General features: G+C 37.7%; 3 protein-coding genes across 6 annotated transcripts; 2 read left to right on the top strand and 1 right to left on the bottom strand.

The window, feature by feature from the left end:
• Nucleotides 1–4,842: 4,842 nt before the first annotated feature.
• LOC110889734 (monosaccharide-sensing protein 1-like) lies at nt 4,843–7,385 on the bottom strand. Of its 4 annotated transcripts, none has more exons than XR_002563886.2 (4): nt 7,186–7,385; nt 6,942–7,000; nt 5,359–6,737; nt 4,843–5,173 (listed from the first exon to the last, which is right to left on the bottom strand). XR_002563886.2 is itself a non-coding variant. In XM_022137306.2 (4 exons), the coding sequence occupies exons 2-3, from the start codon at nt 6,947–6,949 to the stop codon at nt 6,104–6,106; spliced, it is 642 nt and encodes a 213-aa protein (XP_021992998.1). In that variant the 5' UTR covers nt 6,950–7,000; nt 7,186–7,385; the 3' UTR covers nt 4,843–5,396; nt 6,072–6,103. The 4 variants fall into 4 exon arrangements, 2 of the variants coding, with proteins under 2 accessions (XP_021992998.1, XP_021992997.1); XR_002563887.2 differs by having other exon boundaries at nt 5,370–6,737; XM_022137306.2 differs by having other exon boundaries at nt 4,843–5,396; nt 6,072–6,737.
• Nucleotides 7,386–8,394: 1,009 nt separating this feature from the next.
• On the top strand, nt 8,395–11,348 carry LOC110900686. Its single transcript, XM_022147558.1, has 2 exons — nt 8,395–10,360; nt 10,456–11,348. Exons 1-2 carry the CDS (start codon nt 8,395–8,397, stop codon nt 11,346–11,348), a joined length of 2,859 nt encoding a protein of 952 aa, XP_022003250.1.
• Nucleotides 11,349–16,023: 4,675 nt separating this feature from the next.
• Nucleotides 16,024–22,063, top strand: LOC110900687. The gene is made up of 14 exons (XM_022147559.2): nt 16,024–16,293; nt 18,125–18,319; nt 18,414–18,662; nt 18,749–18,869; nt 18,942–19,072; nt 19,156–19,410; nt 19,494–19,655; nt 19,737–19,817; nt 19,943–20,433; nt 20,516–20,677; nt 20,755–20,905; nt 20,974–21,069; nt 21,155–21,277; nt 21,710–22,063. Exons 1-13 carry the CDS (start codon nt 16,024–16,026, stop codon nt 21,254–21,256), a joined length of 2,466 nt encoding a protein of 821 aa, XP_022003251.1. The 3' UTR covers nt 21,257–21,277; nt 21,710–22,063.
• The last annotated feature ends 4,319 nt before the right edge of the window (nt 22,064–26,382 follow it).

Genomic DNA, 26,382 nt, shown 5'->3' with positions numbered 1-26,382 from the left:
TCAAAATGATCTGATTTTGTGATATAACACGTAAAACTGTGTTTTAATCAATCCGTGAACAAATCAGAACCTAATTCAACCTAAAACTTGATAAAATTGACAAAATCGCGTGAAAACTGTCCAAATCGTTCGAAAAATTCTCCAGATCGTGTGAAATATTGTCAGGTCGCACGAGCTGAACAGTCCAGGTCGCACGGATTGTTCAGGTCGCTTGAAAAAGTAACTCAGTCCGCACGGTTTGGGCCAGATCACACGAAGTGTTCAGTTTGCTTAAAAGTTTACCAGCTCGCACGGTTTGATTTACTTAGCTCGCACGAAGTGTCTTCAGGTCGTACGGAGTGATCAGGCCGTTTGTAGTTATACCCAGCTCGCACGGGTTGATCTCCAGGTCGTTTGGATTGTTACTAGTTCGTTTAAAAAGTTTCCAGATCGTTTGAAAGTCTGTTTTTTTTTGTGAACTCTCTATACCGAAACATGGATTCTGAATTTTACAACGCATTTGCTACCCCGATCACTATGGCTCAGAACGTGAACTTAGAGAATGAAATGGGCACCATGCAAAAACCGCCTAAGCTCATGAATATCGAGGAGTATAGTGGATGGGTGGAACGTTTCGAAAATTGGGTTCAAGCGAATCACTTAGAAGCGTGGGAATGTGTTGAAGAACGATATGTTAGACCGATTGATGAATACGGAGAGATTGTTGCTATTAAAGATTTAGATGACCAAGAGAAAAAGAAATACAAAAGTGAAAGGATGATGATCAGTATACTGCAACAAGCCATAAAGGAAGACATCTTGATCTTATTGCAACATAACGGAAGTGCACACTCAATGTGGAAAGCACTAAAAACGAAGTTTGTTGGAAGTTTATACATGATCAAGAACAAAAAATCACTTTTGAAGAAAGAATTTGATCTATTTCATGGATTAAAAACTGAAAACACCAAATTGATTATAGAAAGATATTGCAATTTGGTGGTTAACATGAAGCGTTTGGATATCAAGAAAGATAGAGAAGAATGGGTTGAAAAATTGGCTGATGCGTTACCACAAGATGTTTGGGGCACGTATCTTATGATTTTGAAGAATAATGGTGAAAAACTCGAAGTTCAAGAGATGGAACAACGGAAGATGGAGAAAATGAAGAATTCAAATGGTGAGCAGGACGTTGGTCTATACTACAAAGGAAGTACGATTGATAAGACTAACATTGCACCAAAGATCGAAACTGCATTTAACGCAAACATTTCTTCTGGAGGGTCATCACAAGGTTCAAACAACAAAAATGGATTCTCGTGATATCCATCATTTGATTCAAATTTTTCAGCAACCAATAATGGCCAAGTACTAAAATGCAACATTGCATTACATCTTCAGAATGGTCAGAATTTCTCGGAAGAGGTTGCCAAAGGTCATATGTCTTTATTGGTGACCGTATTAGAGTCTTATGAAAGTTTGGTAGCCGGAAGGATTGGTAATCCAATGTTGACCAAAGAGGATTATCATCGGATTGATGCTGAAGAGATGGAACTAATGGATATAAAGTGGTGTATGGCTAGTGTGTTGAGAAGCGCTGAGAAGTTTAAACAGATCACTGGAAGAGATGATTTCCGTGATGCTGGAACTTCACCTTTAGGCTTTGATAATGTGACAACCCTCACTAAACCAGGTATCCGTACGGTTTAATTAATAATTAATTGCTGCTTAATTACTGTGCTTACTTGAAATTACTGATGAACTGCTACTTGATTTCTGACACTTGTATATTCCTGCATCATACTTTACATACCGTCACTACATTATTTACTTACTGAACTCTAGTGACAAACATGATGCACAAAAGCACAGTAGCACTATGAACGGATAACCTATTGAGCATGCTGATAAAGCCAGCATCAGGCAGACATTGCCTCTAAGGCCTGTATGAGCCAGAAATATTTTACTACACCCATAGTGAGTGTAGGGATACAAGGGTTGTAGAACTGCGTCTCTAGGGATAAGTTACAATGACTGGATGTGCCTAGGACATACACTAAGCACAAAACTCAGCACTTTAATTAACAATTCAGCTTTTAGCTAACTAATAAAGTGCCAAAACATGAGAAAAACATTACTAGACACTTTCCAAAGTGTCGGGAATAAGTTGTGTCACTAAAAAGGGCATTAACGACCCTCCAAAGCTTTGTTAAGCACTTTAACGGATTACTATCCAACCGAACAACCGGACTATACCCGGAACATGAAAATATTGCCATTAACATTATTGGTCTTTTTCTGAGCCAGTTAGGGTCCCTGAATACCCTAACACCCGCCATAAAGCACATCACATAACTAACCGGGTTAAGTACCTAACTAACTTACTTAACCTAACTCTAAGCTAACTAATACTTGGAAATGGACTTATTTTAATCCAAGATGTTTAGTATCTATATGACATGAGAACCCTTGGACATTAGCCTAAGCATTGTCTATAAGTAACATCTCTTGCACACTTGACATTCACATTTCATAACACCAAACACACTCTCCTCTCTTGCTCTCTACAAGCTTCGACCGAACCCCCTAACCATCCATCATCATTTTTCGAGTTTGATCATCACATTCCAAGATCATTCTAGCATCAAGGGTCACATATAAGGAGGTTTGGTGCAAACGAAAGGCGAAGGACCTCGTTCTCTTGCTTTTATCCACCCTATTTGCGCTTAGATTCTTCCCTAGCCTCGAGCTAGTGGTATATTACTTAAATCACTTACTTGAACTATTTTGAAGTGGTTAATATGTTGAGTAACGATTAAAACTCGAAATCTTACAAGATGATGATTTAAAGTCTACTAAAAACACAAATAAAGATGGTTAAAAGCTCATATGGTGTGTAAATGTTGTAGTAGCTCGGATCATCATTTAACCCGGGTTGGTCATGATCATGGATCATGACATAAGGTTGTCTTGAATGAAACAAGGGTTAAAAGATGAAACTCTACCACACACGAATCATGAACTTGTGTAAAAGCGTTTTTACTTGTAAAATAGTGTTTAAAACTAGCGGATCTACGCATCTACAAATGGTATTTTCAAAGGACCGAGTGTTAAGAAAATCATGTTTTTCTAAAAACGGATCTTACACTAATAAGTATGATTTTTATAAACCACAAGTGTGTAAACACTCGTGTAACGCAAAGTTTCGACAAAATAACATTTTTTGTAAAAGATGACAAGAAGATGTAAAGACGGACTTTCTGTAGAAACGGGGTTTTTATGAAATCGGTATGACTTATATAAAGATCCGCTAAAAGTAATGAGATTTACTTCGTATTTTTAAGTAAATCACAAGTTCATGAAATTTATGCGAATTACATATTTGTTAACTAGTTTGTTGACATATTGAATATTGTGTGGATTTAAAAAGAAAATTGTTGGATTGATTTGTAAAAGATAATGATACGCTTGAAAGCGTGGCCACCTCCAGTTACAGAGGAAACTCTGGCAAAATTTTTCCAAAAACCTAACACTTAGAATTATTTTCACCATAAGTGTTAGAAATACTTTTTGACATGTTTTCAAAATATATAAATTTTGCCACGACTTTATTTACAAAATATCGGAGGTGGGATTTTCACAAAATTAAACGTGATAAATATATATTTAGTAAATATATTTTCACAACATTATTTGTGATTATTTTGTGAAGTATATAATATTATTTTTAGGGTAAAAATAATATTATCGAACGTTAACGAATCCAAAATAATACGAACGCTTTCACGATAAATATATAAGTTACACCCACTAGTACAAAAATGAACAAAGGATGCTATGGGTGTTTTCAAAAGATGCGGTTGGTAGGTTGCAACCGCATCTTTTGATTCATCTAACAAAGTCATGTATTCATTTAAAAAAAACATCGCCCAAAAGATGCGGTTCTAATGTAACCGCATCTTTTGCATCTTTCAATTTCGCAAAAAATGCGGTTCTAATGTAATCGCATTTTTAGCATCATTCAATTTCGCCCATAAGATGCGGTTCTAATATAACCGCATTTTTTACATTCTAGTGAATGAATGTACTTGACCCATTCAATAATTAATTAATTCAATCCATAAAGTCTGACAACTTGACTTTTATATACATAAATTCGAACCATTTTAACCTTAATATAAATAAACTATTGATAATATATACAAATCAACTCACATATATCTTAAATATTTATTTTTAAAAAATAAGATATTGATAATATTTTGACTACACACGTAGTCAAAGGAAGGAGAAAGAATTCAAAAGTTTGAAAATCATCATCTTCTTCCATCATCTTCTTTCCTTTAATATCTCAAACAAACATTTCATATTTTTCATATCTTTTTCCTTTGATACTTGAAGAAACGAAGGCTCGTCAAATTTGTATCATCTTCTTCGTTTTATCTTATGTATACATTAAACTAAAGGTATTATTTCATTTATTGAAATTTTATTTTAGTTTTATTGAATATTATTGAATATATTTTGTTATATTTAGGTGAAGGTCGAATTTTACAAGTTTTTTTAGACATCTCATTCAATCATCAAGCAAAGGTATGAAATTTTAACTTTATGTGGTTATTTGTTATGTGTATGTATATTTGTGTGAATACCTTCGGTGGGTCGTAAGTCGTGTTGCACGTTAGGTCAAACGACTCGTCTATAGAGCAACAGGAGCCTACACCGATACCAAATAATGTTGCCATGAAACCAAACACTAGAGCTACATGTGAAATAAAAGGAAAAATCATCTCATCACATGCAGTTATCTTAAAATAGAATGCAAAATAATCAGGTTTGGGAAAGATAAACAAAGGCAAGACATGAAAAACTAAAAATCTTTCCATTTAGATACTGCTAGGCGTAAGTCACGTCACACACACATACATATATAGGCACAACACTAACTATATTGGACCATTTACTAAGTAATTAAGTTTTAACATGGCCGATGGCCGATGTTGTTAATAAAGAACCACGCAGCTAATGTGAATACCATGACTAGAAATTTTGAACCATTAGAGATTGGTCGACAAGCATCTGGTGTTTTTGCATCACCGATGTATCCTGGCCAACATGTACAGTTGTAGCTCCCTGTTGTATTAATGCAACGCCCAAAACAAAGGAGGTTGCTTTTATCGTCACTCTTTGACGTCTAGGAAAGAAAAATGTTCAAAAATTAAAACAAACTTTTTTACAAGTCAACTAAATAGAATAATGCATGTGTGCATTATATATATAGCAAACGAATATACAATGCTTGTTGTAGGTAGACTAGCTAATATATCTCATAACAATCAAACTATAAAAAAAGAACTTTAAGCAATTCAAGTATTCAACCTGCTTCATACCAGCATCGCGTTACTCGTATAGGTGAACTGCAATGAAAGAAACTGGCCAAACTAAGCCATAGCTAGAATAGTAGAAGCCCAAATTCTAACAGCGAAAAAATGAACCAATAAACCCTAAAACATAAGGAAATTAAGATTATACGGAAAGGCAACCAAGTAGACATCAATCAAGTAACAACATATCAAAATGTAGCTGCAAAAAATCCATTGAACATTAAAAAGATCCATAATATAAGAATAGAAAGCAAAAAAAAAAAAAAAAAAAAAAGACACACCTTCGCAGCGACGCCAAGTTCATACATAAACACAAATCGAATAACGCATAGCCAAAATTAGACCTGGCAAACGGGTTGGGTCGGGTCGGGTCGGGTCATGGGTCAAAACGGGTTCGGGTCAAAACGGGTTAATTAAAAAACGTGTTGTTTTGGTTCGGGCGTTCGGGTCAAAACGGGTTCGGGTCGGAACGGGTTTGGGTTAGAACGGGTTTCGGGTCGGGTCGGGATGGTTAAAATAATGTTTTTTTTAAGCGACTATCCATGTTTAAAGGTATTTCTCCTGAGAGCTTGTTATTATGCATATTTAATGACTCTAAAGAAGATAAATTTGCCAAAGACGTTGGAAATTCACCAGTGAGATTATTGTTCTGTAAGTTCAAAATATTTTTCACCCTGATTACCATACACCTGAAACATAACGATTCACCTGTTGTAGTATTTGAATCCCAACACCAACAATCAATGCTTGTTTAATACCAGCTTGGAAAGATCAGCCCAACTCCTCACATCTTTAGTAGACGGTTGCGGCTTGATCAGACCCGACTGAATCGGGTTCTGACCCATCGTATTATCTAAACAAAGAACTGATCTACTAACAAGAGCCGAGGCCCGAACCCCGTCACCGTCGTCTGCAACCGGGAGTGAAGCAATGGACCCGCGTCTGGATTCTGCACCACCCTCCTGGTGCAAGTAAATCCGCTGCAACCCGCCCGCTTTCTTCCCGTCTTCGGTCTTCGTATACGCCAACTGCCACCCACCACCAATCCCTATCACACTGTTCGACTCGCTAGGCTGAACTGTGTTTAACATACTCCTAGAAACCGGAGCAATCATGTCTTTATCTACACTAGTTGAATTAAGCGATAGCAACGGGGTTTTTACATTATCATTAGTTTCGTCCACGGATAAGTTCCCATTTTCGTGATTACTCTCTACATCCCAGTTATCGGGTTTATGCTGATCGCCATGAAACATGCTTCCGAAATTTGGGAAGATCATGCTTCCGGTTTCGTTCTGTTTCTCGTGAACACTTCCGAATAGAGTCACTATTGGATCCATCATTTGTGCATAGATGGAACATACTGAAGTGAATCTACAAAACAAGGGTTTACAAAGTTTTTGGTGATATACCAAAGAGTAACTAGCTACAGATATACCAAACAGACACCACAGAACAAAACAGAGGTTTTCAGGTTTCAAAATACAATGTCAGTGTAACAAAGTTTTTGTTTCTTGACAGTAATTGTTGACAAGAAGTACTCACAAGTGACAAGGGATATATAAGACGGAAAATCACCTGGTCATACCAATTAATACTTCATCTTTTCATCTCTTCTGGCATATAAAAAAACAGTTCTGAAATAGAAAACTAATCAGATCAACTAAATCCAAAACATTCACATATATTATGATACTTATGATACACATATTAATACTTCATCCCTTCTGGCATATAAAAAAAACAGTTCTGAAATCTATGAACCTAAGAATAACAATTTGGCAACTTGTTATCGAACTAGAGTTTGAACTTTATAAGTTACCTCAAAAGAGAAAGTGCATATTTCCTCCGATGGTGGCTGATAAATAACTATGTGTGTGATTCAATTAGGGTTAGGGGAGGTGTTGATGATAATTTTTGAAAACCGAATTGAAGAACGAGGGAAACTTAGTTAATATCGGAGGGAAAGTGAAAATTTTAGGAAAATTATTGGAGGTAAGACCATGGGTATGGAGGGGCGGGGGTTTGCGGCATGGGTTGACACGTGGAGTTCGAGCCCCCTTGCTGGTGAGTGACGTGTCCGTAGGGTATGGCGAGGCGGGGCGTGGCTAGCCCGGTGTGGCTTGGTCAGTTGTATTAAAATAAGAAAAATATAAAATTAAAACATGGCCCGCTATGCCCTAGCCAACAAGCAAATAAGAGTCGGTCACATAGGATCGCTAGCATGCCCCACGCCCGGCCTTAAAATCCCGCCCAAGGGGCCACGCCCAAACCCAAGCCCACCCGGGGTGGTGACTTGGGCGTTTCTCTCCAACTCACGTGCCAACCCACGCCCCATACCCCATAGTCTAAATATGGTTAGGATCCCCTTCTTACATACACACTTATTTTTTTTTAAACTAGTAGGAAACCCACCGTGCGAGAAGTAAATAATGTTCAAAAAATGGAAAGGCGACAAAACTTACATAACAAAAAACATGTAATAAAAAATAAAACATAGCATAGTAATTTCATAATAGAATGTATGATACACGAAAGTGCATTCCTTAGTCGAACTCTCGCTCCCTTGTTTTAGCGTTGTAAATTCTTGTTAGAACTTTGGTGGTAGAACTTCTTTAACTAAGGGTATCAAAAAGTTCTTCTTTAATATATTATATATTTTCAGATGGATCGTGATTATTGGATGTATAAAATTTCGCGTGTATCCGAAATTTATACAGTGGGTGTTCGAAGTTTTATTAAGGCTGCCGAAGCAAATCGCGTAAAGAGAGGAAGCCGTTCGATTTGTTGTCCTTGTGCCAAATGTGAGAACCTTAGATATTATAACTGCAATGAAATAGAGTTCCATTTGTTCGAATATGGTTTTATGCCTCAATACCATTGTTGGTCAAGGCATGGAGAGTCACTAGTTGATTTTAGCATCTCCTCGACCACTTTAGACATTAATGATAGTACATACAACAACGACTCATTATACGTTGATGACCATTCAAATGACCCTAGTGACAATTTAAATGATATGTTAAATGACATGGAGACTAATATGGGTGATGCCGAAAAAGAAAATCTACAACAACTATTTGAAGATGAAGAAAAAACATTATATACCGGTTCTAAATTTACGAAACTTGATGCTGTGTTGAAGTTGTTGAACTTGAAGTCGAAAAACGGATGGAGCGATAAAAGTTTCACAAATTTATTAGTGCTTTTGCATGACATGCTTCCGGAAGACAATGAATTACCAGTTTCGACATACCAAGCAAAAAAGTTGACATGTCCGATGGGATTGGAAGTTGAAAGAATACATGCATGTCCAAATAATTGTATATTGTATAGAAAGCAGTATGCAAATGAACATAAATGTGTTAAGTGTGGTGCATCCAGGTATAAACGACTAAAAGATTCGGACGACGCTGATGATGATGTGAAAAAAAATGGACCACCAGCTAAAATGTTGTGGTATCTCCCCATTATACCGAGGTTGAAAAGGTTATTTTCAAACGAAAAAGAAGCAAAATTATTACGTTGGCATTCAGATGAACGTGTAATTGACCAAAAACTAAGACATGTGGCGGATTCACCTCAGTGGAGAACCATTGATAACAAGTATCCTGAATTCGGGAAGGAGACGAGAAACATACGGTTTGGGCTTAGTTCAGACGGGATGAATCCTTTCGGGAACATGAGCAGTCGTCGTAGTACGTGGCCGGTTCTTTTATGCATCTACAATCTTCCACCGTGGTTATGCATGAAACGGAAATACATTATGATGTCGTTGTTGATTCAAGGTCCTAGACAGCCAGGTAATGATATTGATGTGTATTTGTCTCCTTTAATTGATGACTTAAAAACTCTTTGGGATTCGGGTGTAGAAGTATATGATGCCTATAAGAAAGAACACTTTCAATTGCATGCCATGATTTTCTGTACAATAAATGATTTTCCAGCATACGGAAACTTGTCAGGATATAGTACCAAGGGTAAGAAAGCTTGTCCTGTTTGTGAAGATGAAACAAGCTCAACATGGTTAAAAAATTGCAATAAAACTGTATACATGGGGCATCGAAGATTCCTTCCGAAGGGTCATAGTTTTAGGAAGAAAAGAGAGGAGTTTAACGGAGAGATCGAGACCGGAACGATGAGAACACGGTTCGATGCATTTTCACGAGTTGAAAATCTAAATACTGTGTTGGGAAAAAGATCTCGTGATAAGAGTGGAATCAACTGGAAAAGAAAATCAATCTTTTGGGATTTACCTTATTGGAGAGATTTAAATGTTAGGCATTGTCTAGATGTTATGCACATAGAAAAAAATGTATGTGATAGCTTGATAGGCTTATTATTAAATATTCCGGGTAAAACTAAAGACGGGATTAATGTCCGAAAAGACATGGTACTTTTGAATATACGTAAAGATCTTGCCCCAGAACAAAGGGGCGACCGTATTTATCTGCCACCTGCTTGTTATAACACAACAAAAGAAGAAAAAAGGCAGTTCTGTCAATGTTTGCATGATATTAAGGTTCCATCAACTTATTCTTCAAACATTAAAAGATTGGTGTCGATGAAAGATTGTAAATTGCTTGGAATGAAGTCTCATGATTGCCATGTTTTGATGACACATATGATTCCTATCGCGATTCGTGGATTGTTACCGGATAACGTCCGACATACGATCACAAAACTTTGTTTGTTTTTTAACAACATTCACTCAAAGGTTATTGACAAAGAAGACTTGGATAAATGGCAAAAAGATATTTATGTTACCCTTTGTGAACTAGAGATGTACTTCCCACCATCATTTTTTGATGTAATGGTTCACCTGATATCTAATATCGTACAAGAGATTAAAGCTTGTGGTCCGGTATTCCTACGGTACATGTACCCTTTTGAAAGATACATGGGTTACCTAAAAGGTTTTGTAAAAAACCGTAATCGACCAGAGGGCAGTATTATTGAAGGGTATACTTCTGAAGAGGCGGTTGAGTTCTGTCAAGGTAATGTTATCAATAATATATTACAATAAATAATATTATATATATATATATATATTAGTGTTAATTTACAATATAATAATTTGTTTTTTTCATAGGCTATATGGAGGGTGTCGACAGTGTTGGTGTTCCAGTAACTCGTCATTCGGGCCGGCTTCTGGGTCAGGCAGTAATTGGTATCAAAACAACCATGCCACAACGAAAAGACGTGCAAGATGCACATTTAGTGGTCCTAAAACACATGACATGCCTTGCTCCATATGTTAATGAACACATGGAGATGTTACGGTTGACACACCCGGGCAAGGATGATTTATGGTACATAAACACTCAAAACAAAGAGTTATCGAAGTGGATGGAAATGAAGGTAACCAAAACAGATGTTGATGATACTGTGAAAAGGCTTGGGCAGGGTCCAGACTGTAGAGTTATAACTTCCCAGGGGTACGACATTAACGGTTATACTTTTTACACCAGTGATCAAGATAAAAAAAGTGTTGTGCAAAACAGTGGAGTTACTATAACAGCATCAACGACCGAGTTCAGCAGAGGGCGCCACGATACAATGATGAATATCGCCAAAAATTCTTATTATGGTGTTATACAGGAAATTTGGGAATTGGACTATCATGATTTCACTATTCCTTTGTTCAAATGTAAGTGGGTGAACAACAGTACAGGTGTTCAAGTTGACAAATATGGTTTTACACTTGTCGACCTTACCACTGATGGCTATAAATCTGAGCCATTTGTTTTGGCAAAGCATGTCACACAAGTTTTCTTTGTCAATGACCCAAGCAAACCAAGATACCACATTGTCTTGCAAGGTAAACGCCGTATTCTTGGTATTGATAATGTCATTAACGAGGATGAATATGACCACTTTGATGATCTACCACCATTTTCGGTCGGTATTGAACCAAGTAATTACGACAACATTAAGCACACCAAATACCTACGTGATGACACCGATGGGATTTACGTTGATTAAGGTATGATATACTTAATACATCAATACACCTTATTCTTGTTTTTTAATATAATAATAATCATCTATATACATATAATAAAGTAAACCATACAGGGGACACATGACGCTTTATGAGGTGATCTTAATAGTTTTTTCCCGCCTAAATAAATAGATATAGATAATATTTCGTAATAAGATTTAAATAAAAAATATATTATTTTAATCCATAAGTTTTATCTTTTTATCTTTTACCCTAAACAAATTGAAATAAATAATATTTGTTAATAAAATTCAAAGAAAGAATATATCCTAAACAAATAGATATAGATAATATATGTTAATAAGATTCAAATAAAAATATATTATTTTAATATATGAATTTTATATTTTACTATTTTTGTTCAATTTATATTTATCCTGCCTTTACTTAATAATAGGGATTAATAAAATTGAATTATAATAAAATAAGCATAGGTAACTCATGGCTTCTACTAATGATTTAGATTTCTAATGTAACATGTACAATACACGGGGGATTTTTTTTATTATTTAATATATAAAATTACATTTATTGAACCTGTATAATACATAGGGTTTTTAAAGATATAACTTTTTTATTATTGGGTATATAAAATTACATTTATTCAACTTGTACAATACACGAGGTTATATAATAAAAGAAATAAAATGGGAACATTTTCAATTGGGTTGAGATGCATGTATTGATACCAAGACTTTTCTTTTCAATAAGTAACACACACAAAGCATTAAAGCTGAGTAAAAATAGATTCGAAGTAGTTGCATGTTTCTTTAGAGAATATTGGATTTCAATAATAACACATTCGTCATTGGCCGCCAACAGTCCAACTTAAAAATAACCACTCGCTGTCCCAACTATTAACATATTGGCCTCCAATGAACCCTTACGAACAGAAACCTAACGTCGTTAGTCTCCGGTCACCAGAAAAGCGTTTTTGACCGAATAACTCAATTTTTTTGTCCTAAACCTGTTTGTAACCTTATTACTTATTTTAGGAACCTTTTTTCTTCTAAAAGCCCCAATTATTGAGGTCGCCGTAAATTCTTTCATCGCCGAAAAACTCCTTTTTGTCTGGAAAACTCAACATTTTCGTCCAAAACCTTTTTGTAACCTTAGATCGGACCTTTAGGAACCTTTTTCCGGCTAAAAACGTTTTTCCGACGATCGGAGACTAACAACATTAGGGTTCTGTTAGTCAGAGTCCATTGGAAGCCAATATGTTAATAGCTGAGACAACCGGTAGTTATTTTTGAAATTGAAACTGTTAGTGGCCAATGGCGAATAGTTGAGATTATTAAAATTCAATATTCCTTTCTTTAATTCAACTTTTCCCAAGTTTTGTTGGTGTGAATCTAGATGACTTTGTTTTTTATTTTATAATTTTAGGAGGTTTATCCCATGAAATCAATGTTATTAGATGTTTGTCCCATGAAATTCAACGTTATTAATGGTAACTGATGAATTTATTATGTATGTTCAATCAAAACTATCAAGAGTAGATTAAAATTAATAAGTATTTACAAATAATAAATTATATCGTTTTTATTAATCAACCCGTGTAACACACGGGACCATAACCTAGTTTTATTAATATATCTTATTCTTATTTTATGCAGGATAAACGGAAATGATGAAGTAAAAAGACGTGTTTGATTATTTGTGCTAACTAAGGAGACATTTTCGATTGTTTGTGTTATTTCATTTAAAACTTTTACATTGGATAGGCCAATGTTTAACTTATTGATACACTTTTTCACTTTATTTTTTTAATCGTACATTTTCAAAATTTTGTGTAACAGGGAGGTGATTTATACACCACTAAATATGATTGTACATGTTTAGTGATGAAAATATAATATTACCTGAAGTTAGTTTTAAAAGACCTTTTGTTTGTTTTGTGTAATACTTGGTGTAAATAAATGAATCATGTAGTATTAGTTATAAATGTTATTTGAAAAACAAATTTAACCTTTCAAGTCGATGAGAGAAAAAACTTTCAGCAAAGAGAAGTCTTCCCTCCTTTCCACCAAGGATAATTATATTTTTTTAAAACCGTAAGCCTAAACCTCCTTCCCCAAAATTCTCCCCCCAAAACTCAAACCCCTACAATCTAACCCCACGTTCCACCACTTCCCACATTCAATCTTTCAATTTGCCATTTGCCACACTCCATTGCAGCCCTAATTCTCCAAAAAATTCACCCCTAAAACGCCCCTCTCCAGCCAACTGTTCTGGCGCCCCCCAAACCCCACAGCGCCATCTCTCCAGCCAACTGCTCCGACGCCTCAATCCCTCAGACGCCGGCCTTCGTCACCCCTCAAACGACATCTCCAGTTCCGAAACCACATCTAAGAGGTGATGAAAACCCTTAACCTTCTGTTTTATAAATTTCATTATTTATATGTTTGGGTCTTACATTTGATGACTTGATGTGGTTGAGGGTATAAACATAAATATATAGTTTGTGGTCCAGATTCTTGTTTGTATTGCACGTGTAGTTTATTCGAAATATGATTGTTAGTGTATTACACGTGTAGTTTATTCGAAATATATATATATATATATATATATATATATTCGAGCAAAAAGTACTTCAGATGAAAACAATTACTTCAGAACCTAGATGAAAACAATTACTTCAGAACCTGGACCCATGGAGCACTTTGTTCCTCTTCTTGGAACGCTATAATGTTTTGTTTTCGAGCCGAGCCAGCTCGTTTTTTAATCAAGCTGAGCTCGACTCGACGACTCGACCATAGAATATTTTTCAAGTAAAGTCAAGGTAGCAAGACAACACATCGAGTAGGTTGGGTAACAAAAACTTATTGGTATGGGCCGCAAACACCTTTTTGTCGATTTTTGAAGCTCTTTATTTGCAATGTATTGACTGTAGGGGTGCAAACGAGCCGAGCCGAGCCCGAGCTCGACCAGGCTTGAGCTCGAGCTCGTTTAACATATGAAAGCTCGAGCTCGAGCTCGGCTCGAATATAATTTTTCAAGCTCGAGCTCGGCTCGGGCTCGACTCGTTTAGTATTTATCAATTAATTTATATTTACTTCAGAACCTAGATGAAAACAATTACTTCAGAACCTGGACCCATGGAGCACTTTGTTCCTCTTCTTGGAACGCTATAATGTTTTGTTTTCGAGCCGAGCCAGCTCGTTTTTTAATCGAGCTGAGCTCGACTCGTGGCTCAGCTCAACGGCTCGACTCGTGGCTTGGCTTGACGGCTCGAATCGTGGCTCGGCTCGACGACTCGACCATAGAATATTTTTCAAGTAAAGTCAAGGTAGCAAGACAACACATCGAGTAGGTTGGGTAACAAAAACTTATTGGCATGGGCCGCAAACACCTTTTTGTCGATTTTTGAAGCTCTTTTTTTGCAATGTATTGACTGTAGGGGTGCAAACGAGCCGAGCCGAGCCCGAGCTCGACCAGGCTTGAGCTCGAGCTCGTTTAACATATGAAAGCTCGAGCTCGAGCTCGGCTCGATTCGAGCGTTATTTCTAAAGCTCGAGCTCGGCTCGAATATAATTTTTCAAGCTCGAGCTCGGCTTGGGCTCGACTCGTTTAGTATTTATCAATTAATTTATATTTACTTCAGAACCTAGATGAAAACAATTACTTCAGAACCTGGACCCATGGACCACTTTGTTCCTCTTCTTGGAACCAAGGTTTAAAAAAACGGAAACGAGTTTCGAGGCGTTTTCACTTCGCCTCACGAGGCGTAAGCCTCGAGGCGAACCGAGGCGTAAGCCCGAGGCGGAATTAAAAAATAAATATAAATATTATAAATCTTATAAAAATAGTAATACTAACTAAATGCATCATCAAATTCATCAAAATAATAAAAAACACACATAAAACAGACCGAAATTGCTTGAAATTGACACAAAAACACAAAAACATCAAAAACAGATATCTAAAACCCCTGAGGCGCAACCTTTTTAGCGCCTCAGCCCTTCTGAGGCGCACAAACAGTAGAAACCCCCTGAGGCGCGCCTCAGAATCGTTTTTTGGCCGTTTCGCCTTGAGGCGCACGCCTCAGCCGTTTTTTAAAACCATGCTTGGAACGCTATAATGTTTTGTTTTCGAGCCGAGCCAGCTCGTTTTTTAATCGAGCTGAGCTCGACTCGTGGCTCAGCTCAACGGCTCGACTCGTGGCTTGGCTTGACGGCTCGAATCGTGGCTCGGCTCGACGACTCGACCATAGAATATTTTTCAAGTAAAGTCAAGGTAGCAAGACTAGGTTGGGTAACAAAAACTTATTGGTATGGGCCGCAAACATCTTTTTGTCGATTTTTGAAGCTCTTTATTTGCAATGTATATTGAGCATGACTACAAAACCCAATAATAGCTATATCAATTTAAATAAAGTAACTCTTTCAACAACTTTAAACCTGTTTGGCTTATTCCTTTTTTAGCTGAATTCTTTCTATTCGACTCATTCTAGATATCTAATCGTCCAATTTTAAGTGAATTAAAAACACAAACCTTATGATTCGTTAGATTTCTGATGCCGGCCCCCAATACCGCCATGCTTCTGAAATGAAAAAAACGAAAAGTTAATGTAGTATATGTATATATGTATTTGATCTTTTTTGTCGAAAAGCTCTAATAAAGTCAACTTTTTTCTTATGTATGTGAACTTTAGGTATGGCAAGAAAACAATCTCAAGAAGATACCCGAGAACTAGGAAAAGATACAAAGAAAGCAAAACGCGGACGTGGGATTGCTTGTTTCTCAAAGAAGATACCCGAGCACAGGAGGCATATATATTTTGATAGAAATAACAAACCATATGGTGACCTGCTTTCAAGAGTGAGGTCATGGTATGGGATGATGGTTCAACATATCTTCCCAGTTCATATTCAGATGGAAGACCAGGAGGACGAATACTTTGATCGTCTATGGTTGGAGACTAAGGTACGTATTATACTTTAACATGTTAGAAATCTAAAATAGCTATAAATTAAATTTTTTTGCCCAACCCAGAGAATTGAACTTTATTCACAAACAAACACACAACACAGACCCTTAGCAAGCTGCTAAGGGACACAGAACAGAATTGTTCCAATTAGATAGCAAATACACCCAAACAGACACTTATGTCCACACTCTCCCGGTTTTCCAGGTCCAACCCATAGTTGTCAAAAGCGCAAAAGGCGCGCGCCTAGGCACTCGGGCTCAGCGAGGCGCGCCTATAGCGCCTGGTGGTAGCTTAGGCGCAAAAATGGATTTTTTTTTTGTAAAAACTGTGCTCAGGCGCAAAAGGCGCGCGCCTAGGCGCAAAAGGCGCGCGCCTAGGCGCTCGGGCGCAACGAGGCGAGCCGAAGCTGAATATCCAATTGATGTTGATGGAAGTTTTGATGACTTTGATGATGCTCTTGATGATTGATGATGAACTATAAATTTAAATGTTTTAGTAACCGCAAACGTTTGTATAATTCCTAGTAACTTTTGGTATCACTACGTGTGTATAAGTCCTATACTTGTGCTACTAACTATTAGCTACATGATCTTAAATGACATATATAATAGTTTTTTTTTTTTTTATATCTGAAATCTTATTTATTTTCCAAGCTTAACATATTTTTTATATTTTATTTCTCTATATGCGCTTTTCTTAAAAAAGCCCACGCTTTTTTGCGCCTTGCGCCTAGGCTCCGGGCGAGGCCGATGCGCCTGGCCTGCGCCTTGCGTCTTTGACAACATATGCACTTGACAGTAACCTGAAGCATACATAATATTTGTGTATGTATGCAACTGACAGAAACCTGATGTATATGTAACATGTGCATAAGTTTATTTAACAAATAAGTTGAAAAACAGTTGGCAAGTGACAAAGTTATCAAACTTCCTGGTTGCCGTGTTCAAAACATGCCTACATTGCTTTTATAATTAGTCTGTGTCTCACTGCGGATTGATTCAACGCTGCGTGTTGCTTTAAATGAATAAGGGTCATCCATCTGTAAGCTCATTTGTCTAAATGAGAACCCATCTCTCATCGCTGGTTGCTTTCATTTCTTTGGGTTCTTCCAGCTTTAAAAACATTAATTAAAAGGAGAACGGGGTCAACTTAGTCAAATGGATATTTTCTATTATCTGCACTGGTCAGTTGAGTCAAATGGGACACTTTGTACCTATGTTGTCAAAAGCTCGTAAGGCGCGCGCCTAGGCGACCGGGGCCAGTGAGGCGCGGCTATAGCGCTTGGTGGCTCAGGCGAGAATATGGGTTTTTTTTGTAAAAACGCTGCTCAGGCGAGCGCTCAGAGCCAGGCGCAGGTGAGAAAAGGCGCGGGCTTCAAACATGTGAGGCGCAATGAAGAAGAAAAAGGAGTGACAAACTGATTTAAGTGCAGCAATTACTTTCTGTGTCTTCGTTCTTCTCACGTTCCTTCTTTTTTTTTTTTCTATTTTGCAAGAGCGGTAGTCTTTTTTTTACATAGGGTTTTAATGTTTGCGTATTTAAAAAATATTGGGCTTTCCTTTTCTAGTTTTGTTATATTTGAGCTTTCTTTTTTATTTGCTACTTTCTGTGTCGGCGTTCGTTTTGCCAATCCCATTCCATATGCCATTGAGAGTCTTTCTACCGGGGATAATATTCCCACTTCTGCGCCCGCTGTGAATCGAAGCAACAACCTTAGCCCACAAATCATTGCCACAGTTCTTATATCTCCACCACCACTTAGCGATAAGACCTAAGTTTAAATCTCTGATGCTTATTATGTTTTACACCGTGTTTTCTAAATTTTAGAAATATTGGAAGATTACTACCGATGAACCTAGAGAGTATATGAGGAGTTGGGCTATAAGACTTGGCACCAACTTTAGATCTCGACTTGTTAGAGATTATGTAAAGGAAGGACTAAATGCTTGTGACACATATCCATTTATTAATGGTGATCATTGGGATGAATTTGTTGAAATAAAGACTAGCAAGAAATTTCTGGTATGTTTATTATTATTATTTTTTTTTTGTTATAAATATTATTATGTGTATCCACTTGCAAGTAATGAATAACATTTTGTTTATTTGTGTGAAGGAACGAAGCAAGAAAGCAAAAGCTAGTGCTGCCATGAACAAACACGTGCCCCATACGGGACGAGGCGGGTGGGATCTTATTGAAAAAAAGAAACATATTATATTGCCTCAACTGGAATCAGTATACAAAGAAATTAGAAGTATTCAAAACTCACGTTCAAAGTTGTATTTAGCCGGTAGAGCCAAATATAACATAGAAACCCAGTTGTATGAACTTGAAGATGATGCATATTTGGAGGCTCGTAATTTGGTAAATGATTGTGTTATATAATTATATAAAATCGATTTTGCTTGATTTGTTAATATTATATTAGATTGTTTTAACAAATTTTATAGCTTGAAAAGGAACAAGAGATGATGGCAGATGGAAGTTATTATAAAAATAAATCAGACCCGCTAGTTCAAGTTCTTGGACCTGAGCACCCCGGACGAGCACGAACAGTATCCGGGTTTATAGGTAATGACTATGTCTGTGTATATATATGTTGAATATATTTATAGAAATTGATGCTTTTGTATTGAGTTGTAGGTCATACTAGGGTTCATGGAGGTCTATATAAAAATGTGAGCCAAGACTCGATACCACTAGTAGACACGAGGCCAACCTTTTGTGGCTCTAGCTATGGGTCTAATGGACGAGTCCACTATCCACCAATCATGGTAATACATTTTTTTGCTAAATTTAAATGTTATATATATATATATATATATATATATACTAAAAGCGTTGAATGATTTTGCAGAGTCACACCGAATGTGAGTTGTTAATGAATATGGCTGATAGGTTAGAGACGGTGGCTTATGGTATGGCATGGCCTAGCATGTCAACGATGATAGATTCTAGCCCAATATCCGAGGGTTGTGTCAAGGTGGAAGTGGATGATATTGTTGATAAACATAAGAAGTCGGAAGTTTATTCAGTCACCAAAACAAGTGAAATTAAATTGGTTGAAGATTTGGTTCTTCGATATGTTCAATGGCCAAGATATGCAATAAAGGTATATATTTTTGTGTATGTATTATAATATAAATATATTTTAGTATATCAATAGTTACTATATATATTTTTTATAAATTGTAGCTTAAGAATGAAGGAAGACAAAGCATGTCACCTAACGCCCCCATTGTGAACTCGAGGCGTGGGTCACAGAGTCATAGAGGCGCCTCACCATTGGTAGCCGACTCAATAATACATGATGATGACACCAGAATGACTCCAGCTTATCATCCATGCTTACAAATGGTAGCTAACCCATTTATTCTTATATCTTTGGTTAATTTAGTTATATTTGTTAGTGTCCTAAAACTTTGTTTGTTATTTTAGATTGGCGAAGACGATCACCAACTTCCAAGTCAACTTCAAATCGAAGATCAAGATCTTTTTAAAGATGGTTTTGTAAATATGGTAAGTTTTCAGAAACTTGTTTATATAACAACTTGTATATATAGATGTATATTTTCTATATACATATATACGTGTATGTGTGTATACATATATTTACCTACTAATGTTTTTATAATGATTTTTAGTTGCAGCAACAAACTGTTACAAATGCTCCCATACAGGTATCCGAACCTGTAAGGGTACCCGAACCTGTACCCGAAACTGTACCCGAACCTGTACCAGCACCCAAACCTGTATCCGTACCCAAACCCAAAAAAGTACGCAAATCCAAACTTGTACCCAAACCCGTATCGGTACCCGTACCTAAACCCGTACTCGCAACTGTACCCAAACCCAAACTCGAACCACATATAAAACTCATAACCGGTTCTCAAGGCGAAACATGGGAGGATCCTAAGTTGAATTCGATCAAGCAGAATTTACGAAACAAAACCGGTCTCATTCGAGACGTAGTTGATAAATTAGACAAACTCGTTAAGCACCGCACTCACATTCGTACTTCTTCACCGCAAGGGATGTATCCCATATCGGTTCAATATCTAATCCCATATTCGGAATTGTTAAACTTATTTCTAAGGCGGTGGCTTGATATTAGCGTAATACATTCGTTTTCCATGTAAGTTGTTTTAATATTGTACAATAACTTTTTAGATATAATTTAATTTACTAACTTTATCATTTATATATATGTATATTAGGTATTTTTTTCTGTCTCCCAATTCCCGGTGTGCATTTTTTGATCCGTACAAAATTTGTGGTGCAAAATGCGAAAGTGATCCGGATGATGTGATAAAACACATCAAAGAGGTATACGAGCATCATGAAGACAAAAGATATTTTCTTGCACCTTATCATGACAAGTAATATACAATTTTCCTCAATACATACACATACACATACACATATATTAAATTGTTCTATATATTTTATTTTTTAGCGATCACTGGAAGCTTTTAATATTTGAACCAACCACTTCAAGCGCATTCATTGTTGATTCAATAAAAAAGGGAAAGTCGGAGGAAAGTTACCTCATTTCAAAGCTAATTCCCAGTGGTTTCGAGAGAACTTTTACATGGACAGTTATCAATGTAAGTTTTCTTTTTTTTTCATGTTTTTTTTCTGGTGTTTAAAATAATTAATTGTGGATTAACTGTAGTGCTACCAACAACCGGGCTCATGGGAATGCGGTTATATGTTGATAAAACACATGTGGGAGTTTGTTGAGACAATTCAACATGACTTTATTAATCGTGTAAGTGTATTTCATATATTTAAGATATATCAGCCTTTTAATTTATTTGTATACATTTAGATATTGTGTTTTATTTGTTTTTCAGAAATGGAATACACAAGAGAAGACTTCGGGTGAGGAAATTGAATCTATGGTCGTAGACTTGATGGAGCGTTGGATTAAGGAGGTGTTTGGGATTCGGACATGAACTCCGTAAAGGTGTCTCAAGGTTAGCTCAAATTCCCCCATTTAATGTTCATTTAGTATAAAAATATGTATTAATACACAATGATCTTTACAGTTTTTGTATCCATTTAAGTGAAATTTTAAATCTCTCTTGAGAAATTTGCTATGTTAATATTTTCACCCTGAATATCAATGCATGGGAATTCATGATCAGCCTCAGGTTCTTAGGTGCTGCATGGTAAATGGATATAATAAATTCTTTGTATAAATTCATACTTTTTCATCAACATTACAGGTGCTTTTAATTAACTTTGTTGGATGTAGCAAATTCGACCAGTTTTCTTGAAAATTGAAATGGGGTCAAATCCTATATAATGTGTTGTGTATTTGTAAAGTTTAAAGAAAAATTAATGTAAAGTGTTTTGTGCGTTGGTCTAAGCCGATTCGACACCCTAAAGTATATTGTATTGTGCAGTGTTCAGGTTGCAAATGAATTAGGGAGAGGAAATGCCAAAGCAGCCAAATTCTCAATTAAAGTCTTCTTGGGGACTCTTATTGCAGTTGGATTGTTTTTCTTTGTTCTCTGGTTGGTTTGATTTTTGGAAGAAAACTTGCCTACGCGTTCACCACTGATGAAAGAGTTGCAGATACAGTATCAGACCTTTCTTTGCTCCTTTCTTTTTTGGTCGGTTCAGGAAGTTATTGTATGTCAATTTCATCTTTAGAGTTATTTGTATTGTTGAAGTTCTGGAAAACTTTTGCAATATTGTGTTACTTTGAAATCTTAGTATTTTATGTTCTTGGGTTGTATTACATTTGTTCTAATTAATTTTGTTTTTTTTTTATTTTTAGACAATTTGTTAATCATTGGAATTTATTGGAAATTTTTAATAAAATTTCCTGAAAATTATATATATATATATATATATATATATATATAACGCCAACAGATGCGGTTCTAGAACCCCATCATTTGAGTATATTAGGAATAGCTTTTTTGTTAATATATCAAAAGATGCGGTTCTAGAACCGCATCTCTAAAGCATGTTATGGAAAAGTAGTTTTTTTGTTAATATACCAAAAGATGCGGTTCTATAAAAAAATGCGGTTCTAGAACCGCATCTTTTGGAACCGCATCTCTTGGCATATAGCCAAAAGATGCCTTGCCATAAGATGCGGGTCTAAAACCGCATCTCATAGCCAATTTAACCGCATCTTTTGATCAAATCTGTACTAGTGACCGGTAATTACTATTACCACTCGATCGTTAAAACGTAACTTACGCAATTTACGGAAATAATTATGAACGCGCATATTTGACAAAGTATTATTTTGGGAGTATTTTGTGAAGTAAAATATAATATTTTTGAGAAAAATATTTATATTTTGGAGTTAGAAATAAATATATATTAAGTGAGACTTAATAATATATTTTCAAGATATACGAACGGACATGTATTAAATCCCCCATCCTTGGGAAGGAAAATAATTACCAAGTATATACGGAATGTAAACACGAAATAGTTGTCTAACTATTTCCCAAAAACCTAAACCATAAAGCTAAGGCACGACCGTCCGTCTAATAGAGTTAGTACATGTAGGTCGTTGCACAGCTGCTTGACTTGGAGTATACTTGGTAGAGACGCACCGACAGTGAGTTCATGTCCCCCTTTTCTCTTAACTGTTTTCAGTTTTTTTTTTTAAAACTGCGGGGGTGAAATACATGTTACTATGATTTCGAATATTTCTTATATGGTATGGTTAGCGTAAGGAGGGTTATTACTTAGATCATGTGAATGGGTAGGCGGAAACTTGAGGTCATTAATCCTCAGGGTAGGACCGAGGGGCAGGAGCGGTAGATCTATTTGGGTGTAGCGAGCCCAGTCCCAGGCCCAGCATAATGGACCTCGGGATGACTTTGTACCCGACGCATAAATCTGCTAGGTTTGAGCCTTCCTACTTGCATTTCACACATATCAATGGCCTTGCAAACCATTGGTGATCTCTTTTTCCTTATTTGCTACATACCAGGATTTTGATAAATACAAAGGTTTATTTACTCACTTACACATGAACTCGCTCAACATTATTGTTGATTTTTCAACTTACATGTATTTCAGGGAATTAAAGGATCTGGCACGGTATGGCACGTTTTCCCGCTGCACTAGTACGAGGTCATCCGGGTTTAGGGAATGTGACTCTTTCCTGGACAAGTCACAGTCCTTAAACCATGTTTATGTTATGTTTAAGTTTGTAATGTTTGTTGAACAAGGTTATGGTTGTTAGGGTGTGTTCCCGTTAAAACAATGTTGTTGATTTTGGATTTTAAAACTAAATTAAATGGATGATCTTGCATGGTTTTTATTCATATAGCTTTGTTATGGTTAAGCTATGGTATTAAGAAGTCACACCAAATTAACCACGCTTCCGCAAAGCCAGGGTGTGACAGCTTGGTATCAGAGCTCTGATCATAGCGAACTAGGATTCCTTCTCGAGTGTAGACTATGATCACTAGGGCTCTCACGAAAACATTTTTACTGCATACCACTTAAGTCCAGATCCAAAACGTTTTTATAAACAAATGTTGAGCACATTTTATTTATTTATTTTTAGGCTCAGTCTTGGAGGCTGAGGCTCGGTCTTGGAGGCCGAGGCTCGATCTAAGAGATCAAGGTAGATGGCTAGTGAGACTAGGGAGAGTAGGCTCAGTCTTGAAGGCTGAGGCTCGGTCTTGGAGGCCGAGGCTCGATCTAAGAGGTCGAGGTGGATGATAGAGCAGTCTTAGAGACTGGGAGGAATTTGGCTAGTGGGACTAGGAGTGTCAGTCTAGGAGACTGGGAGGCTAGTGGGACTAGGAAAATTATGTGATGTTTTACTTGGTGACTAATGTGTTTACCTGATTGTATGACTGATTATTTGTGCATATTTGTGTTTATGTTACAGACTCATGGACTCGCCCGGTACAGGCGACTGAGACACCACCGGACCTAGAACTGTAGTATCTGATGACCTAGCATCTTCAGAGCACGAGGTGCACACGTCGGACGTTTCTAGCACTGATGAAGACGACTTCCAGCCCTTCGCACTACCTGACGGGGCTGATGAGCTCGCCGATGGCCCTCTTGTGGAGTACCTACCGTTAGTGGAGATTCCTGCTCCCATACCCTTAGCTGTTTACCCTGCCTACGATTTACTTCTTGACGCCGAGGCTGACGACGATATTGATCTGTTTGACACTGATCTCCTGGAGGATGATGAGGAGGGCGAGGCCCTCATAGCCGACGGAGGACCTTTACTGCTTGCAGATGCTCCAGCTGCGGAGTCACCTGCGCACTCACCTGCTCCAGACTCCTTCGAGTCTGTGGCCTCCGCACCTTCCCACACTCTGAGCGCACAGCATTTTTCACATGGTTCAGATCCTGACCAGGCATCCTCTGTTGCCCCTATACCTAGCTTTGCTTTTGACCATGATGATGTGGAGGATTCCGATCCTATCTTTCCCCCGGGGTTCGACCCGGATCAGGATATAGAGTTTATACCAATGGATCAGCCTATGGAGGATCCAGTCGACCCAGCTGACCCAGTGGATCCCATCGACCCCGAGTTTGACTTTGAGATGGCTTTTGATGATCCCGAGCCTGCCATGGCCCCTGAGCAGGCAGCCGCTCTAGACCCTGTGCTCGAGCATGACCCCGTTCATGTTGGCATGCCTATTGAGCCTGTGTTTGCTGACCCACCTGTAGATGATCACCCTGTGGATGCTCCATTGTTGGAGGGCGATCATGTCATTGCTGCTGATCATGTTGATCACCCACTTATTGCTGATGCACCCGTTCACCCTCTTGTTGCTCCCCCACCTGATCCCGTTCCATTAGAGCCCGAGCATGCACTGTTCGCGACACACATGGATCCACCAGATGAGCACGCACAGCACGGGTGGATTCCTGCTGATGATGATGTTCCACCTATCCCCCCCTCACATCACTGATGCACGACACGTTGATTTCTCTTTTCCATTTCCTCAGTTTACACCTCCAGCGCGACCTGGAAAGGGATCTTCGGCCCATCCCTTTGGGCATGTGCCGACGTCTGTTCCCTTCATGCCACAGTTTCCACCTGTTTTACCCCCTGTTTCTCCATTTCGTGTGGCTCCTTTTGATCCCACCAGTGAGCCGTTCCTTTGGTCATCACCGCCTGTTATGCCACCGACTGACCCCTACCATCCCTTCCATGTGGGGCACACTATTGAGGACGTTTTGATGTCTTTTGTTTTTCAGCACGAGGCACACGCACAACGCATTCAGGAGCTGGAGAGAGCTCAGCCGCCGCCGTGTCAGTGCCAGGGTCAGACCCACTCTCCTTTGCAGCCTTCTCGACCTGTACCTCCAGATTATGCTGCACGCCTCTTTGCCCTAGAGCAGCAGGTTGCTTCTTTTATTCGTACTCAGAGAGCCATGGAGGAGGACTGGCTCCAGTTGTGTCGTTTGTTTTACACTCACTTTCCCCCTCCTCCACCGCCATCCGTATAGAGCTCATCAGTACCGTTTGGGTAGACGTTGGTGAGAAGACCGCGATTGCTTTTGACTGCACAACATTTTTGGAGACTACTTTCTGATTATGACTTTTGTTGATTTTGTACATGGGATGTAGTGACACTGATTTGATATAGTTTTTGGACAGGGGTGATGTAGCCCCTAGTTGATTGATGTTGTATGACACTGTGATGTACTGATGCACTTACTATGTGGTCTTGATATATGGCAATCGCAGTATTCTCATCATATTTGATGCTTGATTGATTATTTATGTTTTGATGACATGTGATGTTGTGTGAATGATATTTGTGATAAGAGATGATATGTGAATGATATACTGATAACATGAGATGTTATGTACTATTACTATTATTATATACGCGCGTTTTATTATGGTCTGACCGACGTAAACACATCTTTAGAAGATGCCGCAGAGACGTCAAGAACCGCAAATACCTACCAATCAGGCAGAACTACAGCAGATCATTGCTGCTGCCATTGCACAATACGCCGCCTCTCAAGGAGGGATTAGTGGAAGCAACTCTGGCAACACTGGCAACAACAACAACCCACCTCATGGTAACACTAAGTCATTTAGACATACCATGACCTA

This window comes from Helianthus annuus, chromosome 11 (assembly GCF_002127325.2).
Source record: "Helianthus annuus cultivar XRQ/B chromosome 11, HanXRQr2.0-SUNRISE, whole genome shotgun sequence".
Lineage (NCBI taxonomy): Eukaryota > Viridiplantae > Streptophyta > Magnoliopsida > Asterales > Asteraceae > Helianthus > Helianthus annuus.
This window is presented reverse-complemented; position numbering and strand designations above follow the sequence as displayed.